Source organism: Purpureocillium lilacinum (assembly GCF_023168085.1).
Source record: "Purpureocillium lilacinum CBS 284.36 DNA, scaffold_4, whole genome shotgun sequence".
NCBI lineage: Eukaryota > Fungi > Ascomycota > Sordariomycetes > Hypocreales > Ophiocordycipitaceae > Purpureocillium > Purpureocillium lilacinum.
The window spans coordinates 4,455,411-4,476,945 of record NW_027072114.1 but is presented as its reverse complement, the minus strand read 5'-3'; the positions used below and the strand labels follow the sequence as shown (position 1 = coordinate 4,476,945).

The 21,535-nt window shown below is 59.8% G+C and overlaps 5 protein-coding genes across 5 annotated transcripts; 2 read left to right on the top strand and 3 right to left on the bottom strand.

The window, feature by feature from the left end:
• Window positions 1-1,674: 1,674 nt before the first annotated feature.
• Window positions 1,675-3,488, bottom strand: PLICBS_006516 (uncharacterized protein; the record flags this gene model as incomplete). Its single annotated transcript, XM_018328269.2, has 4 exons — window positions 1,675-2,046; window positions 2,146-2,468; window positions 2,570-3,203; window positions 3,270-3,488. 4 exons carry the CDS (start codon window positions 3,486-3,488, stop codon window positions 1,675-1,677), a joined length of 1,548 nt encoding a protein of 515 aa, XP_018173127.1.
• A 1,384-nt stretch (window positions 3,489-4,872) lies between these two features.
• Window positions 4,873-7,243, top strand: PLICBS_006515 (uncharacterized protein; the record flags this gene model as incomplete). The annotated part of the gene is made up of 5 exons (XM_018328270.2): window positions 4,873-4,964; window positions 5,034-5,156; window positions 5,219-5,825; window positions 5,876-6,121; window positions 6,176-7,243. 5 exons carry the CDS (start codon window positions 4,873-4,875, stop codon window positions 7,241-7,243), a joined length of 2,136 nt encoding a protein of 711 aa, XP_018173128.1.
• Window positions 7,244-10,854: 3,611 nt separating this feature from the next.
• PLICBS_006514 (uncharacterized protein) lies at window positions 10,855-12,533 on the top strand (the record flags this gene model as incomplete). The annotated part of the gene is made up of 3 exons (XM_018328271.2): window positions 10,855-11,181; window positions 11,240-11,984; window positions 12,040-12,533. The coding sequence occupies 3 exons, from the start codon at window positions 10,855-10,857 to the stop codon at window positions 12,531-12,533; spliced, it is 1,566 nt and encodes a 521-aa protein (XP_018173129.2).
• Window positions 12,534-13,175: 642 nt separating this feature from the next.
• Window positions 13,176-15,011, bottom strand: PLICBS_006513 (uncharacterized protein; the record flags this gene model as incomplete). The annotated part of the gene is made up of 5 exons (XM_018328272.2): window positions 13,176-13,600; window positions 13,662-14,252; window positions 14,334-14,402; window positions 14,468-14,570; window positions 14,643-15,011. The coding sequence occupies 5 exons, from the start codon at window positions 15,009-15,011 to the stop codon at window positions 13,176-13,178; spliced, it is 1,557 nt and encodes a 518-aa protein (XP_018173130.2).
• A 2,279-nt stretch (window positions 15,012-17,290) lies between these two features.
• Window positions 17,291-19,606, bottom strand: PLICBS_006512 (uncharacterized protein; the record flags this gene model as incomplete). The annotated part of the gene is made up of 1 exon (XM_065600954.1): window positions 17,291-19,606. The coding sequence occupies one exon, from the start codon at window positions 19,604-19,606 to the stop codon at window positions 17,291-17,293; it is 2,316 nt and encodes a 771-aa protein (XP_065457026.1).
• Between the last annotated feature and the right edge of the window lie 1,929 nt (window positions 19,607-21,535).

Sequence of the window (21,535 nt, the reverse complement as noted above, 5' to 3'; positions counted from 1 at the left end):
CGCAAAGGGAACCAGGACCGCCCGGCGGCAGCGGAACCGGGGCCTGCCCGGGCCGCCGACTGGGCCGCCTATAGGGCAGCTGCAGGTGACGCTGACGCTGGATCCATCCGCTGTGAGGCCCACGGGTGCCGAATGCGACAACGGATGACGCTGCCAAATGCCCTCCATGGTGCCCAGGGACCACGGGGGGCCGGCTGGGGAGGAGGGCCCGGGGAGGGCAGCGACGCCAGTGGCCAGCTCAGCCGCCGTCCAGGACTCGGGGGGCGTGCCTGGGCGCGGGCGTGGAGCCCGCAGTGACGGGAGGCACCCAACCTACCCAACCTTGGAAGCGCCCAGTGGATTTGAACTGTTGCTGGCGGGCACTGCAGACCTGCTGGAGGCAGGGATCGCTACTGCTAGCATGCGGTAGCGCCTCTTGCCTCCGCCGTCCGCTGCCGCACTGCCCGGGTTCACCTCAGGCGAGCAAGGAAGCTAGGTTTGCGCGTGGCCCTGTCCTGTTTGTTAGCGCCTGCCCTGTTGTTGAGCCGGGGCCGCCGCCACCGTCGAAAGGCCAGACAAGGTTGCATCCATTCATCATTCATCCATCATCAACCACTCAACCGCGGCCAGCTACGCCTGCCGGCATCGACGACATAACCTCCCTGGCAAGGAAGGACCTGCCAATCTGGCACGGGCCGGGTGCCATCTTGTCGTTCGTTGCTTAGGGCCACGCGCGTCCAATGACCCCACCAGCGGCAGGGAATGGCCGGGCCTCACGCTGGCACCGGCCGACACAGAGGTGACATGCCGCCCTACAATGCACGTATTATGTGCAACATTGCAGTCTGGGGGTGCCGCCACACTCGTCGATTTGGTCGCAGCCGGCTGCAGCACGAGGTGGCCTCGACAGGCGCGAGACCGGGTCGCGTCGGGGCGATGGCTTGCACGGCGTAGGGCGGGATACCTAAGGTACACTTCGTCGATGGCCCTGGCAAGCCCTGGGAGGCGCGACATCTGCCCCCGCACGCCCCGGCTAGCGCCCAAATAGCCCTGGAGCCCCGCCCTCTGCCCCTGTCGGTGACGCCACAGACGCACCGTCGACGCGCGCACTTCCAGGTTCCATGTGACGGGAGGGAATGGGCCGGGTCTCTGGGACTCTGGGCTGCCATGGAAGCTGCTCGCTGCTCACTGCTCTGGGGCGCGCTGCTGGCCGCCGCCGTCAGCGCATCGCCGCAATCGCCCGCGATTCCAAACCACATTCGCGACGCGCTCGCTACCCTGCACCTTGCGGCAAGCCCTCACGAAGCGCAGCTCGTGCATGAAAGGTGCAGTGTCAAACTGGTTTTTATTTTATACTACTTTTTCTTTGACCTTTCTCAGAAAAAAAATCGCGCCGTCGTCATCCACTGCATTGCACGGAACACGGGCCGCGCCAGAAGAAAAGAATGAGAGAGAAAAAACTGCCCATGATACGAGTGCTTGAGCACTCAACGCATCACTCACGCGCGACTCGTCGTATCCGGCCACAGGCGGAGCTCGAGGTGGCTCGTATTTCACGACACAGGGGTCCGAGACACTGACGGGCAGACGGGCTACCAGGAACCGTGCCTGCTGAACGCGCGCCCCGCCGGCGTCCAGCCAACTTTGCTCGTTTGATGTTCAAATCACATGTTCAGCTCATCCCGAGTACGTATTTTACAGATCCTTTGTCCTCTCATCCGCCTCCGCGATCCACTGCCGCAGCTTCGCCTCGTTGCGCGCCCGCAGTCCCACCTTGAACGGCTTCGGGTCCATGGTCAGCGAAGTCGGCGTGGCGTTGGCCTCGATGGCGTCCATGATGGGCGCGTCCGCCGGGTCCCGCGCCGGCACAATCTCAAACGCCGTGATGATGCGCATGTAGGCCGTGTACAGCTCGCGGTTCGCCAGGTGCGACCCCGCGCACATCCGCGACCCCGCGCCGTACCCGTAGTGCGGCGTGCCCACCTCCTTGTCGTCGAGGAACCGCTCCGGCACGAACTCGTACGGCTCCTTGAACCGCGCCTCGTCGTAGTCGGCGGCGTACGCGTTCTGTTTTGACAAATTGTCGTCAGCAACAGGATAGCCACGGCCATCATCACACCCTTCTCGCCCGACACTGGGACCGGCACCAACAACGTGTGAACGTACCATGAAAAACGTGGTTCCCGCCGGAATCACCGTCCCCTCGTACGGAATGTCCTTGATGCTCGTCCTCGGCAGACACATGGGAATCACCGACCAGTACCGTAGCGTCTCTTTGACCAGCGCCGTCACGTACGGCACCTTCTCCTCCACCAGGCACTTTTCCCACGCGTCGCCGTCCGGGTACACCTCCTCAATCGCCCTCAGCGCCTTGGCCTGCACCGCCCGGCCCTTTTCCGTCGACAGGTAGGCGAGGCCCATGATGATGTTGCCGGGGACCGTGTCGAGGCCGGCCGAGACCATGGTCAGGCAGATGGACTTGAGCTCGGCTGCGTCCGCCCCGTCAGCGCCGTTCCAACCCGTGCGACGGGTACAAAGAAACACGAATAGACCCGTCGCTTCGGTCGCGTCAGTCACGGAGGGCACATACCGAAATTGAGCTTGGCCTCGGGGTCCTTGAGGATGTTTCCGGTGATGCACGGCTTGTCCGTGCCCTTGGCGATGCGGTCCTGGAGGGCGGTCAACATGTCCGTCAGGTACTTGTCCCGCCGGGCCCGGTACTCCTGCGCGGCCGAGTTCTGAGCCCCCCACAGCCGCAGCAGAGGGACATAGTCCTGCCAGTTGTTGCTCGTGGAGCGGAAGTTGGAAATCTCACGCTCGACGTGGGTAATCTCCTTGAGCAGGTCACTGTCGATGCTGCCGTCGATACGGAAGCCATAGTTGAGCGTGAGGGACGTGTTGAGCGCGAAACGCTGGACGTAGGCGTTGGGGTCGACGTCGACGGCGCCGCCTTTGGAGTCCTCGAGGAGCTCTTTGATGCTGGCGGTGGACTCCAGGTCCAGGATAGGCATGTACGACTGGGTCGCTGGCCGGTTCAGCGCCGTGGCGGCGGCCTTGCGACGACGCTTGCACGATTCATCCCACGGCGAGGTGCCAATTGTAAAGCCCTGCGACGTGGAGACGACCGAGTGGAACGTATGGAAAGTCGGTCGGGAGATGAGGGCCGACTGGTGTGTGATCCAAAAGTGCTTGACGCTGTCGTAGCTGTTGACGAAGATGATGCGCTACACGCGGGGTGGTGGTCAGCTTGCTGCCCTCTGCCCGGCGAACCGGGGACTGGTCTGCACTACCTTGGTGCCCAGGCGCGTCTGAAAGACGGGCCCGTACTTGCGAGCCCATTTCTGCGCGACGCGAGCGTGATCCACGCCGAGCTGCAGGAGGTTGCCAAAGACGGGGACGCCGGGAATCTCGGGCAGGCCCTTGATGCGGGGCACGTCGGTTGCGTTGAGGAACCTGATCAAGGCGTAGACGGCGGCCACGATGGCGATGCCCAGGATCTGGTACGACATGGCGGCGACGCTGCTGCGTTGTCCTGTGTCGTGTCGTCACTGGCGATGGAGGCTGCGATCCTGCAAGGCGCGACTCGAGAGCAACCTCTACCCTGCAGCAATTCCACGTGGTGGCTTGTGAAACATCGACAAGCTGAAGCGGCCCTTTGTCCTGCAGGACGACGAGACGCCTTATTTATGCTCGCATGTCGGCTCGAGATGTGCGGTACCGCGAAGCCGCAGAGCCGGCAGTGGGGACGCGGACGTGCGCGGGGAAGGTTGCAACGGCCTCGCAGGCTGACCACAGCTTGCCGCAATGGATGCTGCATAATTGGACGAGAAGAGGAGAGGTGGTCGCGATGAGGCTTGCCTCGACGTCGAGGAATCCGCTTCCGATTCCGACGATTCCGATTCCAATTCCAGCCCAGCCAGCGCCGCCGCACTCTCTCCCACTTTACCCCGGACTTTAGTGGGCGGCTCCACGTTTTCGTCGGCAGCGGGTAGGAGTGGGCACGGCGGGTGTCGAGATGGAGGTGGTGGCGGACTTGGAAACCTAGATGCGATGATGGCTCGGGGATGTTAGTGCGAGCACAGGAGAGTCCGCAGGGGGAGGACACAGGCGGCGCATCGGCCCGACATCGGATGCGCCGCGGCGGTGCCTGCGTCTGCATTGACTGACACCGCGTGGCGCCCGTTGCACCAACGAGGTCGCAGTCATGTCGAACACTTGCAGCAGTTGATGACGAAGGTGACAAGTCGGCAGCTGTCAGCCCCTAGCAAGACAGGGTGACGCTGTGAGAGAGACGCTGGACGGGAGGATGGACGGATCAGGTACGTACATATACGTGCGTGATAGCCTGGGCTGTGGTGATGCCCGAGGTGGCGAGGCCCAGCCGTGTTTTGCTTCGTGGCAGCGTCGCTGCGATGGCAACATTCGTTCGTGCCTTGTCGAGCCGCTTTGATGGAGATGGTGCGGCGGCGGCCCTCCAAGGGCGCGAATGCGCATCAGGTTGCGGACTGTGGACTGCGAAGGAGGGCCCACGCTCACCGGCCCAGTGGAGTGGCGGCGCCCCGGCCCAGCGACCAGGACCTGGAACCCACGCGTTACAGGCCACAGCAGTGAGATGGAAGGCAGCCCAATGGAATGGCTTGCCAACCACGAAACATCGATTTGCACGTCTGGAACCCCGAAGTCGTTCCCCCGCACTCCACCTCCGCTCCCCCCCGGTTCCCTGGTTCGAGCCGTCGAGGCCTTTCATGAGCGTGCCGCGCCAAACCCCGGATGCACCATCGGACACCATCGTCACGACTCACTGCCGCGCCCGTCGAGGTCTCATTGCGAAACACTATCCGCCCGCCCGCTACGACTCCTCTGCAATGTGCTGACCCAGGAGGCGGCAGCGGCATGTCCACCACGCAACCCTCTGCTTCCGCGTCGACTACGGCGGCGGCTCCGAATCTTCGCAAGCGCCGCTTTCCCTATACCCAGGTTGCATGGTACGCCTTGCGCGCCCTTCGCTGACGGGCTGCGCCGTCTTGTTTTGCTGTTCTGCTGACGTCGCGCAGCGACGAGTGCCAACGACGCAAGCGAAAATGCTCTGGCGAACGGCCCTGCAAGGGCTGCCGAGACAGCAACGCCACTTGTCTCTTTGAACGCAACACGCGATTCAGGTCGGGAAGCAGGCGACAGTACGTCTGATTCTGTCAATCTCATCCACGAGGCACTGCTGATCAGGCACTGCCGTCATCAGGAGCAATGAGGGCCACAAAGTTCCTCTGCCCAAAGGCCGGCTCGCGAGCCGCTCCAGCGATGCAGCCCGGACCACGCCCGCTGCCCCAGGCACCTCCGAGTACTACCTGAAGCTCGCTGGAAAGTTCCTGGCCTCGTCAAGACCCCAACTGGACCATCTGGCAGAACCCGCTGTCGAGACCACCGGCGTCGACGTCCGCTCTCTCCAGCGCCTCACCGATCACCGTCGCGCGGGCGACCCAGCCGACATTCTTGGCCTGCTCAGCGAGATGCAATGGGCCGGCATCTTGCAGAGCTACCAGGAAGAATGCGGTCTTCAGTACCCATGCCTGGACCTCGAGGAGCTGAACCACGAAATACGAGCGGCGAACCGCAGCATACCCGGGCCCAACCATCCGCTTGGTGGCCGCAGCAGGTCCGACGCTGCCATGCATAGGCAACAGCTTGGAGACATTGCCCTGTTGGTCTGCGCCATCGTTTCCATTCTTGCCGACCCCAAAGCCATTGACGTCGCCGACGCGACCGTCGATGAGATTCACGCCGCCGCCCTAGTCAAGACGCATCTGAGCAGCATTGACCTGGACGACCTAACTCTGTTGGTCTTGACTGTAAGCAATGTCATCCTGCCCTGGCCGCGTCGCGTCTGATCAACTGGCAGAGCATATACTTCTTCCTCAGCGACAGAGAGCAGCAAGCCTGGCGGGCGATTGGCATGGTCATGAGGTTGCTCCAGGAGTTGGGCTACCACACCTCCAGAAGCTCCGGTGCGGGGGGCGAGCAGCTCAAAGACCGAGGCGAGAGGCTCTTTTGGACCGTCTACACACTCGACCATCGGTGGAGTTTTGGCACGGGATTACCTTTTGGTATCCAAGATTCTGACATTGACCATAACCCGACGTTTGCCGTACGTCTTTTTGTCCCGATTTCTGCACTGGAGACGCGCGCTAACGGGTCCAAGGACAACTCCATATCGTCGGCGTACGTGAAGCACATGGTGGCGTATTGCCGCATCGCCTCGGACGTCCGCAAGTCGATCCAGGAGCAATCGGCGTCCACCCAGGGCATCCAAGATTCGACGCGAGACTTCCTCGACTTTCGCGTCATCGAGTGGCGCCGAAACCTCCCCGCACGACTTCAGTTCCAGGGTCCCGAGGACAAGTTCAGCCCCAGCGAGGAGAACCGCGGCCACTATCGCATACGGTTGACCCTGTATCTCCGAGGCAACCAGATGAGGACGATTATCCACAGGAAATCGTCGGTGCGCCCGGGTACAAGCAGCCTGGACCCGTCCAATGCAAACATCATGGCTCAGGTGGCCCAGGACACGATCCGCGTACTCGTCGGCCTGGCTCGCGACACGGACATTTACCGCGCTCAGCACAGAACCTTTAACCACTTTCTGCAGACGGCACTATCGTCGCTCCTGCTGGCCATGTGCTGCACCGGCGACGTCGACATGAACACCTGCCTGCGAGACGCGCACGATGCCATGGACCTGGTGAAGCGGCTGTCGACCGAATCCCCCATCACGAGGCGGCTGCTGGACAAATTGCAATACGTGCAGGATACGCTGAGCAATCTCAGGCCCCCCCCTTCCGAGGGCGTGCGGCGAAAGAGCCCAAAGCCGACGCGCCAGGCAAAATCGAGACGCGCGCGGCCATCGACGTATCCTGACGCTGCAGACGCCCTGGTGAACTTGCGCGACCAGCACGTTGCGGCGCCGCCGCCGCCCCAGGCTGCAGTGCCGATGGCAGATATTACGTCTCCGACCGACGTAATGCCGAGCCCGTCGATGCCGCGGGCATCGTTCGGGGGCGACTCCTTTGCGGGCGTCTCCCCGTATGCGCCGACGCCGTCGACATCGTCCGACTCCTTCCCTTCCGGCCAACCCAACTTTCCACTAGGCCTTCCCCAAGGCCTCGACTTTCCTGATGCAACGCAATATGCGTCCGGGTATCTGACGCTCATGCGGTTCCCGGAGCTGGGCGAAATTTTGAACGATTACGAGAACAACTTTACATTTTAGTGCGCGGAACATGGTAATGAATGGCATGGACACGTGTTACTTGGGCTGTATGAGTTGGACGCTTGGGGCCAATCGAGATCTGGCAACGGATCAGGACGATGACGAGTGCGATAGCACCTTGGGATTGTGGAATTGAATGTGGCGGTAGCTGGTGCATACTGCATACGCGCAAGTCACTGTCGATGTCTACCCGCTCGGTTCTACTGCGGCCGCTGTCACTCAGCGATACCGTGACTCAGTGAGACTGCCCGCCTGAATGTGGCTGCAATCGTGTCTGTTGCCTATTCAGCCCTGTCCTCCGGCGCGCCATCGCCGGCTGGTGCTCCTTGCGGCATGCACGAGCGGAATCGGTAATAAAGCAGCTCTTCCTGCCTCAATGCCATGATGGAGCTCACATCGTGCCTATAGCTCTTTGATCCTCGTGCCGTTGAATGGGCGAAGCTTAGCCCACGAACGCTTCATCTGCCGGCATCGCGCACAGCCCCCCGTGATGTCCGTGTGTTCCCAACAGCGTTGGCTGCTGTCGGCGTATACGGCTGGCACCACGCGAGACTTGATAACCTCGCTTCCTTGCTTTGTGACGGCCACCATGTCCCGAGCGCTGGTGGGGAGTGCCTGGGATGTCATGTCGGCCGTGTCAGACCCGTGGCCATGCGTAGAGCGGTAATGAAGGCGTATAGTAACGGAGGCTGCATACGTTAGGAGATGTGGCCAGCAAGGAACTTGAACGAAGGAAGCGAACGGCCAGGATGATGTTCCAGTAGTGCAACGCTTCTTGGCTTGCCTCTCGCCGGCTTCCTCGTTGGCCCGAGGAAACGCGCCTCGTCCATGCTTTCGTGCTGGTGGCAGAACAGGCCATGGGGCCATAGTACCGTCCTACGCCGATGAGCTGCGAAGTGCCAAAGAACCTCTTCTCCTGCCGCGCAGCCTTTGCACCGGCGAGAATCGTCATCTAGGCAGTAGATACTAGCATTTACTTCACTTGCGCCGACGTGCACGGAGAAAGTGGCTTCGGCCGGAAGACTGACTCCATATACATTGGCCCTAACGCAACTCGGTGGCGGCTTGGAAGCCTTGCCAGAGACAAGCCGATCGAGCAAGTATACAACAGGCCACATGCATGCCACAATGCCAAGGGCTGCATCCGACCGTCGGCATACACATTCGGCCAACACGGAGTTACCTCAGAAGTTCGTGGGCCATGCACTGGGCATCTCTGTGCTATGCTTGCCGCATACGATCGTTTCGCTTGTCCTTGGCGATGGGCTCCAGCTAGCTACTGTCGTGAGGCATTACATCCTCTACCTCCGACGTGAAGTGGCAGTGGTCAAGAGACGCCCCAGCAGAGCCGCAACCACACCACTATAACTAACTCTCTCTGAGCTATCGCTCTGGACGCCCCTACCAGAAGTCACACTAGCGACTGCACATGGCAAGCAGTGTGCGAAAACAAGAGGTCGTGCAGCTGCCATGCATACACATGTCTTGTCGGCGCACAGGGTTCGTAACGCCGCAAACCGCGCGCCTTGCTCGCTTGGCTGCATCCGCTTGCTCTCTGCCCTCGCAGTAGAGGTGACAAGGAGGAGGATACTAAAGTTCCACCTTGTAGCCATTGACACCGTGCCGAGCCTGAACTTTTTCCCACGGCGGTTGCATAAACTGGACCGCGCGTGACAGGTGGTAGGAAAGAACACCAGGGCCAAGGGGGAAAAAAAGGAGACACGGTGAGGGCAGCATTGGCGGGTCTGCAGTCGCTCGCATCCGAAATCTGGAACCATGGCGGATGGTCTTGATTGATGGTGGCCTCGGAGGAGTCGGACATGTCAAAGATCCGCTGCTTGTCTGAGCAGGCATCGAGATGCCCGATTTCATGACGATGGCGGATCCCGCGGCCACCGCGTCCTATACAATGAGCGGCCCATACTGCTCCATTTACTCACGCGCAGAAGTCTCATCGGTCAGATGTCAGCTTGCCTGTTTATCGGTACTATAGTCACTGTCACAGTCCACATCCTGGCAACTTGGCTCGGCCATGGTCCGGAGGAGCCTGTTTTGGTGGCAGGATCTTGGCAACTGGGTCCACGGCCGCAAGGTGAGAGTGTGTTACTGCTGCGCATTGGTCCCGAGGCCATCCCACTCTGCGATGAAGTGCCCCAATTCCCCAGTGGCTCTGGCTCGCTACCGCTTTCCAGGGTGGTTGGCCGACCGCCCAGCAAGAGTTGGCCGCAAATGCAAACAGGAACAATGGACTCACGCGACATTGCTTGGCGCCTTTGCATCTCCGACACTCTCCGGTCCAGGGTCTCTTGACCTTGACACCTGCGAGTCCGGACTCTCCCCGGCGAGCAGCATTTCATCGTCGCGGCCGCGCGGTCTATCAACGCGATTTACGGCCAAGTTGTCGACGTAAATGGCCGGTCGAGTGCCTGGACTATGCTGCTCCATGGCATCTAATATAGCCACCAACACAAGGCGCGCATCGCAGGACTTTCAATACGGAAGTGAATTGTATCGACGGAACAGCGGCCTTGCGGTCTCCAAGCCCCACACACAAGAGACTGGAGAGTAAGACCGCCCCGCCTTGCGAGACCCAGCAGGTACTTTGGCAGCAGTGCTTGTGTTAAATATTTGCCACATGGCCTCGTCTTTTAGATGTGGCCGTGAACGTATTTGCGGGTGGTTCGTCCCAACTCCCCAGTTCTCGACGTTGTCATGGATCAAACCACTAATCAGATCATCTGATAAGATAAGATTCGGGACAGTGGGGAGCCTAATGCAAGCCCCCGAGCTCCCCGACATCGCTTCGGGGCACCATTTCCTGGTTCATTACGTAACTTGACGTCCATTGCCTTTGCCAAGAGTAGCCGGTAACTGCACGCACGCATGTGAAGATTGAAGAAGTTCCCGTTTGTATTGCTGGGTTGGCGAACAGACGGTAAGAGAGGCGTGTTGGTGTTCGCCCCTTTGACACGGGTGAGACGGACGACATTGCCGACAAGTGACTCGCGGCTACTCGACTCTGCAACAGCTTCGACTATGGTAGTTCCCTGGTTTTCCAGTGACAAAACTGCATATGGGTGGCGTGTCGCTGGTGGACCATTACTAGGTAGCTAGCTCAGCGGCAAGCCCAAATTCTCTTGGCGGCAAGCCGAACCGACCGACGCAAGGTGAATACGCCCGGCTCTGTCAAACGTTGTGGAGACGACCCCTGCCACCAACGGCAGTGCTCACGGCGTGCAGGCGTGCAGGCGATGGCCGAGAGAGGAGTCATTCATGGCCGCCATGGAGTTCTTCGCCCAAGAGAGCGGGGAACTTTCGGGTTTCGTGGGCACCGGAATCAGGCTAGCGGTATTCCCTTGATGTGTCTGTCTTGGCATCGTTGCTGCGTCTGCCCTCGTGTCAGATGGCTTTGGAGCTTTCCAGGGTTGACTTGGCCACAAGATATCCCGCATCATCAGGTCGGTTACCGCCGAGCACCGAGTGGCCGATATGTCGACGTCTATAAAGATGAGGCCGCCGTCGTGTTTGCATTTATATCTCGCTCCTATGACGACCAGGAACCCGGGGGAATCCACTGTCCTACCACGTATCACCGAGTGCAAGTCCTTTAGATGCATTTCTCAAGCACCCTTTCGGTCCTGCTGGCCTCGGCCACTGCCTGCCATGCCGCCTTCCGGCCGGGATGTGAAGACGCCTCCTGGGACTCGGACACGGACTACTTCCTGGACAAGTTCGATCCCAAGGACGAGAATCTTCCCATCGCCCCAACGTACAACAAGACGTACGTGGCCATCAGGAACCGGCAGCGACGGCATGTTGTGTTGCACTGCACCAATACACCACCGCCGAGATCCATTGTCGGTGAGGAGGCGTTGATGGTCAAGGTGCCTGTCACGAGCGTGGCGGCACTTGATGGCTTCAGCCAGACAGTCATAGAGGTACGACACGTGTACACGCCAGAAATGCAAGGATGGCATGCTAATTCCTCCTATCTAGATGCTCGGCATGTCCTCGACTATCAAGCGCACCGGAGCGTACTCCGATGTCACAAGCTCTTGCATCCGCGGCAACATGATGAATAATGTTACATACGACGATGATCACTGGGACAAGGCTGACCCGGTAAACGTGACGTTTTACGGTGACTGGACTCGGGAAGACAAGAAGAGCGTGCTCATTTACAACAACGGCATGTACTCGCCCCTCTCACAGCTTGCGTACATCAAGTTCATCGCCATGTTTTACGGCGCAGAAGAGCTGGCCAACCGGGTATACGACGAGATTGCCAACAACTACCGTTGCGCGGCCGCTCAAGTGCAGCAGGCCTTCATGTCGGGAGACCTGCGCTCTGGGGCCTTCATCTCCCCCGTGCAAAAGGATGGCGATGCCTTTACCGTGTTCCAGAGCGAATGGTGGTCCGCGCTGCTGTCTGACGCCGGCTCCAAGCTTGTCAACGTCTCCGCGGACGGGGAGACTGCAAACAAGCGCTTTGGACCAAAGCAGGTCAACCTTCAGGCCAACAGCGACGCGAGCGAGTTTGCAAAGCAGACGTGGGCTATTATTGACACCACTCAATATAGCCAGCTGCCAGGCAAGCAGGCGCCCAAGCAGTCGCCGTCCAGCGAAAGAGTGGACGAGAACAGCTATGCGCGACGCTCCGGAGCTTCTTCCAACTCCTTTGCGGTTAAGAAGAATAACGTTTACCTCACGGACAAGGCGACGAATCGGAATCTGCGTCATAGTGAGTTCTCACCCGGTCCCTTGGTTCTCGAACATGCCTTGCTGATGCCGCGTAGACTTTTTCGATCGGAGCTCGGCGCGGCCGGACTTGGCGCTGCGCGATGTCATTTCCATCGTTGCGCCTTCACTCGTCCCCGGTTACGAGACTTCATTCATTCGCAGCGTTAAGAACCCCAAGGAAAAAACGGCGCTGATCCGGAAGCCCGATGCCTGCCCGTCTACGGGTAAAGAGGTGGAGGCCTTGCAGTTGACACAGTGTGACGCACCTTCGTGGGTCAAGGGATATAAGACGTCGGGCCTTACAGCCAATGCCTACGCACGGTCCGACTCTGTCACGTCTTTGGCGGCGGGAGGTGATGGCGACAGCGGGGGCTTGACCGGTGGTCAGAAGGCCGGTATCGCGGTCGGCACCGTCTGTGGAGTCGTCTTGATTGCAGGGGCTGTGGTGGCCGCGGTGCTTATGAAGCGTCGCAACACCAAGAAGAAGCAGCTGAAGCGTGAGATGGACCAGGTCGAGAAGGGGTCCACTGGCAGCAGATCCACGAGATGAAGATGGGCCATCGTCTGGCATCTGCAGTGGCTGTGAGATCGTCGGTGTACCTCCCCTGATTGCCCACTGCCACACACTCCCCTGGCGCTGATCAGTCGAGTGGTTAAGTCCTGCCGGTCGTGTGTAGGCCACTACGAAATACAAACTTTCCTGAGCAGTGGAACATGCCCGGTTCGTTAGCCAACGGCGCGGAGTTCCAACATGTCGCACACAGTGCCCTCTGTCTCGAAATCGCCGGTCTCTGTCTTGTTTTGGCCTACATCACCAATCAACCAAAGGATGCCCAGTTCCTCGGTCAGAGAGAAGCCACCTGGACACCCCGTCCCTCTGTATTTGGCCACTACCGCAACTATCGCTGCTATCGCTACTATCGCTGTTACCGTTGCCACCACTGCTCCTTGTTGCTGGCGTTCCTCTCGTTGCTGGTGACGCTAACCAGCGACGATAGTTCGCAGGGAACCATCGTCGACGGGAGGAGGGGGTTCTGCGTCACTGCCTAGCCTGCACGAGAGCGGGCTGAACGATGAGGGGAGAAATGTGCCATGTGACCCATAGGGAGGGACAGGTTGAGCTATGGTTGGGGTGAAGAAGAGGCACGGCAGTGACCGCACCTCGTCCCCTCCGCGGATACGTGCTCGAGTCTCATACATCAATCTCCGCCTCTCGTCGCCGGATACGCACGTTCAAAAAGGGGTCGTGCGACAGGGCAATGCCATACGCCCGCGACGTGGGCACCACGCCCTCCGGCAGTTCCACGTCATACTTGAGCAGGATATTGAGCAGCGCAATCTTGGCCTCCTCGGCGGCGAAGAAGCGGCCCGGACAGGCATGCGCGCCGTGGCCCCAGGCGAGATGCTCGGGGCTCGTGGCGACGAGATGCGAGAGGTGTCGCTTCTTTGGGTCGTTGCGCATGGCGACGAAGCGGTACGGGTTCCAGGTCTGGGGGTCGGTGTGCACCGATGCGTCTGTCCACATGTTGTGCGAGGAGACGCCGATGCTGTGGCCTTGCGGGATGAAGGTGCCGTCGGAGAGCGTCATGTCTTGGAGAGCCATGCGGCGCATGGAGACTGGAGGAGGGGGCATGTCAGTTAAGAAGAGAGTCCCATCAAGAGATGAAGGAGACCGTACTCAGGCCGATGGGTTTCAGGCGCTGCGACTCTTTGAGCACGCTGTCGAGCAGCGTCATCTTGAACAGTGCAGACTTGTGCCAACCCTCTTTAGAGAGTGCCGCGACCGCCTCATCGCGGAGGGGCTGGATGATCTCTGGGTGTTGCACAATGTCACCGAGCGTCTGGCACAAAAGGTCCGTCGTCGTGTGAATGGCCGCAAGCGAAAGCACGAGCTGCACAATGGCCGCATCGTAGTGACCGCCCGTCGTCTCCCTCTCAAACCAGTCGATGGCGTCGTCGTACCTTTCGGGCTCCTCGCCGCGCGCCCTCGCTTTCTTGGCCTCGCATCGCCGCTCATCGATGACGGGCTGGATGACGCTGCGGGTCTTCTTGACGAGCGCGCGGGCGTCGCGACAGCTCTTGAGGAACCAGTGGACCACATAACGCGCGGCATAGGGGTATTTGCGCAGCTCCGTGGCGGCCCGGAAGACGGTGACAGTGTATTCGCGTGTTACGTGGAGCCAGTCCTCGTTGCGGCAGAGTGTCTCGCCGAGAAAGACGCGTGATGACATGCGCGCGACGAGGCGCAGGATGTGGTGCCGGAGGTTGACTGTGTGCCATTCTGTCGTACATACCACAGTCAAACGGTTCGTCACTACAATACGTCGATGATGCACGGGTCGCAACTCACCAGCGTTGTCCGTCAAGAGATCTCGCAGCGCCAAAGACGCCTCTTCGGCCAGCGGCTGGGAGATTTTGCCTATGTTGCAGTGTCAGAACGTCGACGTGATGCTGACGCAACGGAGAAGGCAAATATTGACACACTCAAATTCTGCGTGAGCTCCCTGAGGACGGTGCGTCGGACAATCTCGCCGTCTTCTGTGCCTTCCCGGAAGCCCTCGAAGCCAGGGAGATGCGAGTGAAACGTCTGCGCCCGCCAGCGTCAGTACAACAAGCCAACACCCGCCAATGCACACAGAGCGAACGTGCAAAGACGCACCTGTTGCGTGAGCTCCACAAAGCCCAGCCTCTTGTCGTTGCGAATCTCGTCGGCCATCCGCGGCGGCAGGACCGTCATGCAGCCCATGTCGGTGTTGATGGTGACGGGCCTGTCGGGGTTTTCGCCGAACCATTGCTCCAGCACCCGCCGCGAGTTGCGCGCAAACTCCTCTTTGGCACGCGTCGTCGTGAATTCGTATCGCTTCTTGGGGTTGAGGAGCGGCGGGTGCGCGACGGCCCGCTGCGCGCGCAGGTACAGGACGAGGAGGACGCCGACAACGGATGCGGCCACCAGCGGCAAGGGCTTGGCGGAGAGGTCGAGCGGCACGTCGGCGCCGCCGAGCAGGCTCGCAACGAGGCCGGAAGGCATGCTGGGTTGTCCTTTGCTTGCGCTCGCCGCTGAGGCCGGACTCCTTGTTGGACCAAGTTATCGCTATTCCACCCAGCCGGGCAGGCAAAGACTTTATAGTACGAGCTCGGACTGTGCTGTACCCCAAGCCACCGCCAACACTTGCTCACCCACGCGGCCACGTAGTGTACTTGCTGTGCGTCGGTGGACAAACTCGCGGCTCGAGCAGTGGAGTCGCATCGCATCGCACGCGCGCATGCACGCCATCGTCGGACTGGTCCCAGCAGCTCGGATGGGCGCCTCCGAAACCCCAACACATCTCGTGGCGTCGCGGTTACACGGCTTGCGAGCAGCGTCAACGGGCGATCTGCCAGGGTGCACGGCATGTATCATTGGTGCCTCTTTCGGTGGTGGTGGTGGTGAAGGCGGCGGCGGCGTCCAGGGTCAGTCACGGAGTCGCAGGCAGGCCCGCCGGTCGAGACATGTGCCGGCTTTGGCTGCCCTGCCTGCCTTGTTGGTGCTACGTACGCACGATGCCGTTGCGCAACAACCTGGAATCGGGGGGCCTGCCGTCTGCAAGTGCCGGCGGTCGTTTGCGGGGGGTTCGGGGAAGGGGTTCGATTGGCAGGGTTTCTGTGGTCGTCGGACCTCCGTCGAGGACTTTGTCCGACGCTTGCCCCTTTGCAACGTGAAGCGAAGAAGCGAGTGCTACGGTAGTTGCTTGTCCATGATCAAGTGATGGTTGCCTGCGCAGCTTGCCGTTGGGTCCGCACACCCCCCGACACCCCGGACCGGTGGCAGTTCACGCACGGGGCTCACACACAAAGTCGGGAGGCGATGAGGGCCAACAGGCCGACGGCAGCCTGCACTGTCGCGGCAGACGGCTCACAGGATGGCCCTGGCGACGTGGCAATAGCGCCCAGCCCCGATGGCCCGCCACGCCGAACCCATGCATAAGGGTCGGGAATGTTACGTACGTATCTCACAGGATGAGAGCGTTCGAGAAGAGTACCAGACAGCGTGACTCTTGCAACGAAACGCATGAGGCAAACAACAGCCCTACGAATTGGCAAAGGCAGAAGAGCGGCCTCGCGCGATAGCGTGCGACCCCCTTCAAGTGCACCTCGTCACCCAGCGACTTCTCATCGCTCTCTTCGATGCGGTGCATTTGCCCGTCGCACACTTGGCGTGTCTGGTAAGCTTTCTGCATTCTCGACGAGAGACAGTTGACAATCATGGACATACTGTTTTCGGCCTACGCGGCGCAGTCGCCTCACCCCACCACAGGCTGTATTCGCCAGATTGAGGGGGACCATCCCGCGTCTCAGCGCAAATGCGGGCCGTCTTGACGATGCACTGTTGCGTCTTGACGTGGCATACCTATATGAGAGCCCCCCGCCCCATCAGCTTCGTGACATTGATCCGTGATTTTTGGGCGGGCGTGAAGAAGAGTACATACGCCTTCCGCTCTGCTGTGATACAGGCTTTGTATGAGTCAGGCCTGCTCGTGAGAGCTGGCCGTCATCCAGTACGATGCCAGGTCGCCATGCACGGTCGATGCCAGCGTCAAGAGCAGCAAAATGAGTTGCGAGTGCATCGTGCTGGGGGGCAAGGCGAGAAGTCGAATCCTAGCGAAGCCGGGACGAGGGGCCTCCGCGCTGATATAGTAGGTGCGCGCGGTCGGTGTTGAAGAATGGTCACAAGGATCGGACGGGCCACTATCTCGTGGCTCGACACTGGATCCTATGTACTCCGGGAAAATCGAGGTGATAACGATCAAGAACGACCTAGTGATATTATCGGGTGCGCGAGCAGCTGCGACGTTGACGAAGCTTCATGCGACCCACGGACACTGCATTGGTACATTGGCATCCAGGAACATGCAGCCTTACGAGCAGCATGGATGTCAGTGCAAAATGTCGGGCGTAACGGTTACGTGAAGCCCAGCATGCAAAAGGTTGACCTCGTTTCAAAGAGACCTTGCACATGACTGTGACCAAGCCCACGTTCAGCATGCAGTGCACAGTGATGTGAGCTTCATGGTTGTCATCCCGACTGTTGCGCCTCACGGATATCATGATGCAACTGCGCTTGCGGACGGGTTGCGTCAAAGTCGGCCCCAGATATCCGTTGGTTATCGTCGAATAGACACGTGCAGGTGACCATGTGAGCATGAGAAAAGGACTCTCGAGGAATGCGCAACACCAGCCAAGTAGCGAAGCAGCCTTGGTCGGTCATCCAATGTAGGTTCATGTTCGTATATCTAGGCACACACGCGCGTCATTACTTTCCGATACGATTTATAACGGTCCATTGCCAAAGGTGACCCTCTGGTTGCCCTCCCTGCTGACGACGATCATTCTAGATCCGCCGTCCCCCTTAACCCCCTTCATCCTCTTGTTGATGGCGTCCCAGGGTTTCATTACGAGGCCCTTGCCGGTGTAGTTCATGTGCCCGGTGAATGTCGACGCCATGATGGTCCCTTCCCATTCACTCGGGTAGATGGCGAATAAATCTCCGCTCGAAGACGCGTGCCAGGAGTGAAGCGCGGAGGCGTTGGAGCGTGTCTCGTATGCCGAGGCATCGTCGAGGGTCTCGCTCTCTTGCTTGGGTGTCGGTGCTTCGAGGCCAGACACGTCGGCGCGGGAGGGTGCGTTGATCAGGACGTGTGACGTGCCAGACTTGGTTTCCGTCAGGACTGTGCAGAAGTCGTATCCCCATTTGATACAATCCGCGTCGAACGCCGGCGTGAGAGATACGTTGAGACTCCCGTCGATCGACTTGATATGAGCAGAAGAGCTGTAGAGCGTCTCGGCCCAGATGTGGCCCGTCTCTGTTTCAATGGCCACTTTGTGATCGCGTGGCCGCACATCCACAGCGGGCGACTGGCTCAGCTCTTGGGCGGAAATGTTGCCGTGCAAGGACGTCAAGGCCAATGTGGAAGGAGTCGATTGCCGAGACCTTGGCAGCTTTTGGCCGATGGTCGCCGCAATGTTGCCAAACCTCGTGATGAGTGCGAGGTCCTCATACAGAGGAAACCACCCACGAATTTGGCCGGTCAGGCTCTGCACGACAATGGAGGGAGCTTCCAGCCTGTACGGCGCAAAGCTCTCGTTCCGAGAGCTCGCCGGGGCTGTAACATCACCCGAAAATGTCAAGATCTGGACGTCTTCCGCGACGGACATAATCGTACCCGCTTCAATACCTACGTCGAGATGTTGCGTCTGGATGTCGAGAGCTTGCAGCACCGTCTCGCGAGGTACATAGAGGATGATGCGCAGCTGGATGCAAGGCTCCGCATCGCGGTCCTGCCAGTTGCGGATCGTTCCAGGTGTCGCCACCTTGAGCGCGCCGTCGTCCGGGTCGAGACTAAAGGTGAAACCCAAGGAGTCGTGATTGGCCATGGACTCGACGGCAAAGTAGCCTGCAGGAAAGAATGATCCCGTGGCGGGACGGATGATGAGTTCGCCAAACGTCTGGATGGCTCGTCCGGAGGACGTTGTCCCGTCCTTGGTGAGCTGGAGTATGGTGAGGTTCCGATGGGCATCGAAGTGATAGCTTTGCCCTACCGCGAGACGGCTATTGCTTTTTTGTCGGCAGCTGGGAAGCGGCCTCCAGAGCATGTCGCCGTCGGGAGCGCCCGGGGGCTTCACAGGTTCCTCGATGTATTCATGGTTCTGTTGTCTGTCAGTGATGCTCGCGTGAAGACGAGTCGACATGAGTGCCAGCGTCTGGCTGCGCTGGCGAAAACGCGGAGACTCGCTCACCTGAGGCAAGGAGCCTAACAACAGGCCGATCAAGATGGTCACGGCGATGACGAGTAGTACTAGTGTGACGAGTAGGAGGACAGCTCGCTTTTTGAACGCCTTGCCCCCGGCGGTCCAGTCAAAGTGCATTCGAAAAAGGCTAGGCGAGGCAACCTCGGGGAACTGCGAGGTCAGTGAGTGAGGTGTGGTCGACAGCAGCGGCTGCTGCTCGCTCGGGGTGAAGACGTCGTGAGCCGGCGACGAGACGGCTGTCGAGCTGTGCGCGATGGCCCCATAGGACGGCCCAGGACGTGGCGAGTAGGCCGGCGGCGCATCGAGGTACTGCATGGGGCCGTGGCCACGACTGTGATGGGTAGGCTGCGTCGCCGGTGCCGGCCGTTGCCATGATGGCGACGCGTCGCTGGGAGGAGGGTGATGGCGAGCGGCGTTCTGCAGATTTGTTGCGCCCTCCTCGCTTCCTCTGTCGAACGCTGGTGAGCCGGACTCAACCTGTGCATGTGATTGCGACGAGTCAGAGCCACGCCGTCCCGGAGACGGGTCCGAGACGGACTGCGATGGAGGCTCAGAGCCAGGAGTGCCTGACGCCGACTCGGCCGCCTCGCGAGCCTTGGCCTCGGCGGTCGCGCTCGGGCGCAGCGTCGGGTCGACCACCATGATGTTGGGGACGATGGGCACGTTTGCCGACGTGCGGCTCTGCCCGGCAGGCTGGGGACCACTCCGTGGCTCGTCGTCGTCGCGCGACGAGCCGCCAAAATAACCGTCCGCCGGCGAGAGGGCAAAGTCCTCGTCGCCTTCGGAGGCGGCGCCATCTTCGGTGTGCGCGTACAGGTCGTCGTCGTCGTCGGGCATGTTGATGATTCGACGACGCGTAGGGCGCTTGAGATCGGGTGAATGAGGACTGCTTATTACCTGAAAGTTGCCCGTGCACAGTTGAGTCCGGCGCTAGTGATCCTTGCTCGCTGCGCAACGCGTGAGACCTCGTGCCGTACAATTAGTACGCCGTCTCCAACAGCTCACCCAGCTCTTGCTACGGCCGCGGTTTGCGCCATGCTCCCTATAGGTGCTATGGTATCCGGACTTGTATCGGGTCACGTTTGTCAGAGCCCCGAAAAGCCGTGCGGACGGTCTCGGTGCTGCGATCCCGACTGAAGGGGAAGGTTCAGCGTTCTGCTGTAAATACTGCTGTGCTGGGGGCGGCGCCGGAAGAAAGGGGGGGTTGTTTTATATGGCCGGCGCGATGAGGCATTGTCCCTTCCAAAAGATGGATGAGGAAATGTAGTTTTGCCTAGCGGGCGCGTTGTTTGCGAGGTCGGGCAGGAATCATCGGCCTGCAGCTGGGAGCACGACCCTCGACGTGACAGGCCGATGGAGAAGCGCCCTTCATAATTCACTCACATAGAGAAGGTGCAAAGCCCGGCTATACCAGAAATTGGGTATTTTCATGCCTTGAAACCGCTTAAGGAGGAACCTCCTGGTTGCCTTGGGTCAGGTTAAGGCGCAACACTTGCTCGAGTTAGTGAAGCTCTGCCAATCGCCAGCCTGAGAGCCAATGAATGGCCTGGCTTGGTCGCACCACGGCGCGCAAGAAATCTACTGTGTTGCCGACTCAACGATGGTACCACGACTCCACGAGCATACGGGCCTGCGAACCTGCTGGCCACGTCCTCCCAGCCAAAGGGCTAAGGCGGACTGGAGCTCTTTTCCCCCGAGGCTGGGATCGGACCTGCCCCCCCCCCCCCCCCTTTTTTCAGTTCCAAAAGACCCTACCCCGAGAGTGTGTGTCCAGTGCCGTCTTTTGTTGACCGGCAGATTTCCGGGGAGCCTCTGTTCCAGGCATCCAGCACGTTGATACCCACCCCTCGCCTCCGCCCCTCTGCCCGCCCCGTCCCCCCAAGACCGCCGGGGCGCCCCAGCCAGGTCGTTGCGGGGTATGACCAATTATTGCTCGCAAAGATCAGGGGCAGATTCAGGCGCAACACAAACGGTAATTCGTTCTCTCCTTCAAAACAACACCACCATCTTGCACAATGTTTTCCGTCGCTAAGCACTTCCCTGCGCCAGTGTGGACTACCCTTTAGTGTGTATACATTTAGCTAGTGGTCCTTTTATGTGAACTTTCATACTATGCATATTAGTTGGAAAGCCTGAAGTGCTATCGTTCATTATGGGATCCCTTCAGCGGCGGCATCAGCAGCAACACTCCAATGTCAGAGTCACTTTCATTCCCACATCTGGAGATCAGTATCCTAACACACGTCTTTAGACAGCACGCATAGACGCCCCGCACCAGCTTACTTATGTGCCTATCCTAGGGCCGTGGCGACGGAAAGAGAAACCAAACTGGCCTGACATAGCCTTCCAAATACCTGCCGAGGTGCCTGATGGCACAATATACTATGTGACGAAAGGGAGATGGATCGGTTAGGGGAGCATAGCGTATATTGAACTGCTTGCGTTAGGCCATATCGTCAAATACACCAAGTCGAGTCCGTATTGCCGAAAGAATGAGGAGGAAAATCGCGATCGTGTGCGAGCGGAGGCTGAAGTCTATAAGTGACTCAATAACAGCCCCTACGTCCCTAAACTCGTTTACTGGGATCCGGATTTGTGCTGCTTGATATTAGAATATATGGAGAACGGAAGCCTCGAGGCTTATGTTAGAAAAATCGCTGAAGCGACGACTGGCGGCCGGGGCGTTACGTACGTTCCTGCCTAAGTTCGACGACGGTGGGTAGTCCAAGCAGCAAGGGCATTAACCGTCATTCATGCAGCCGAGGT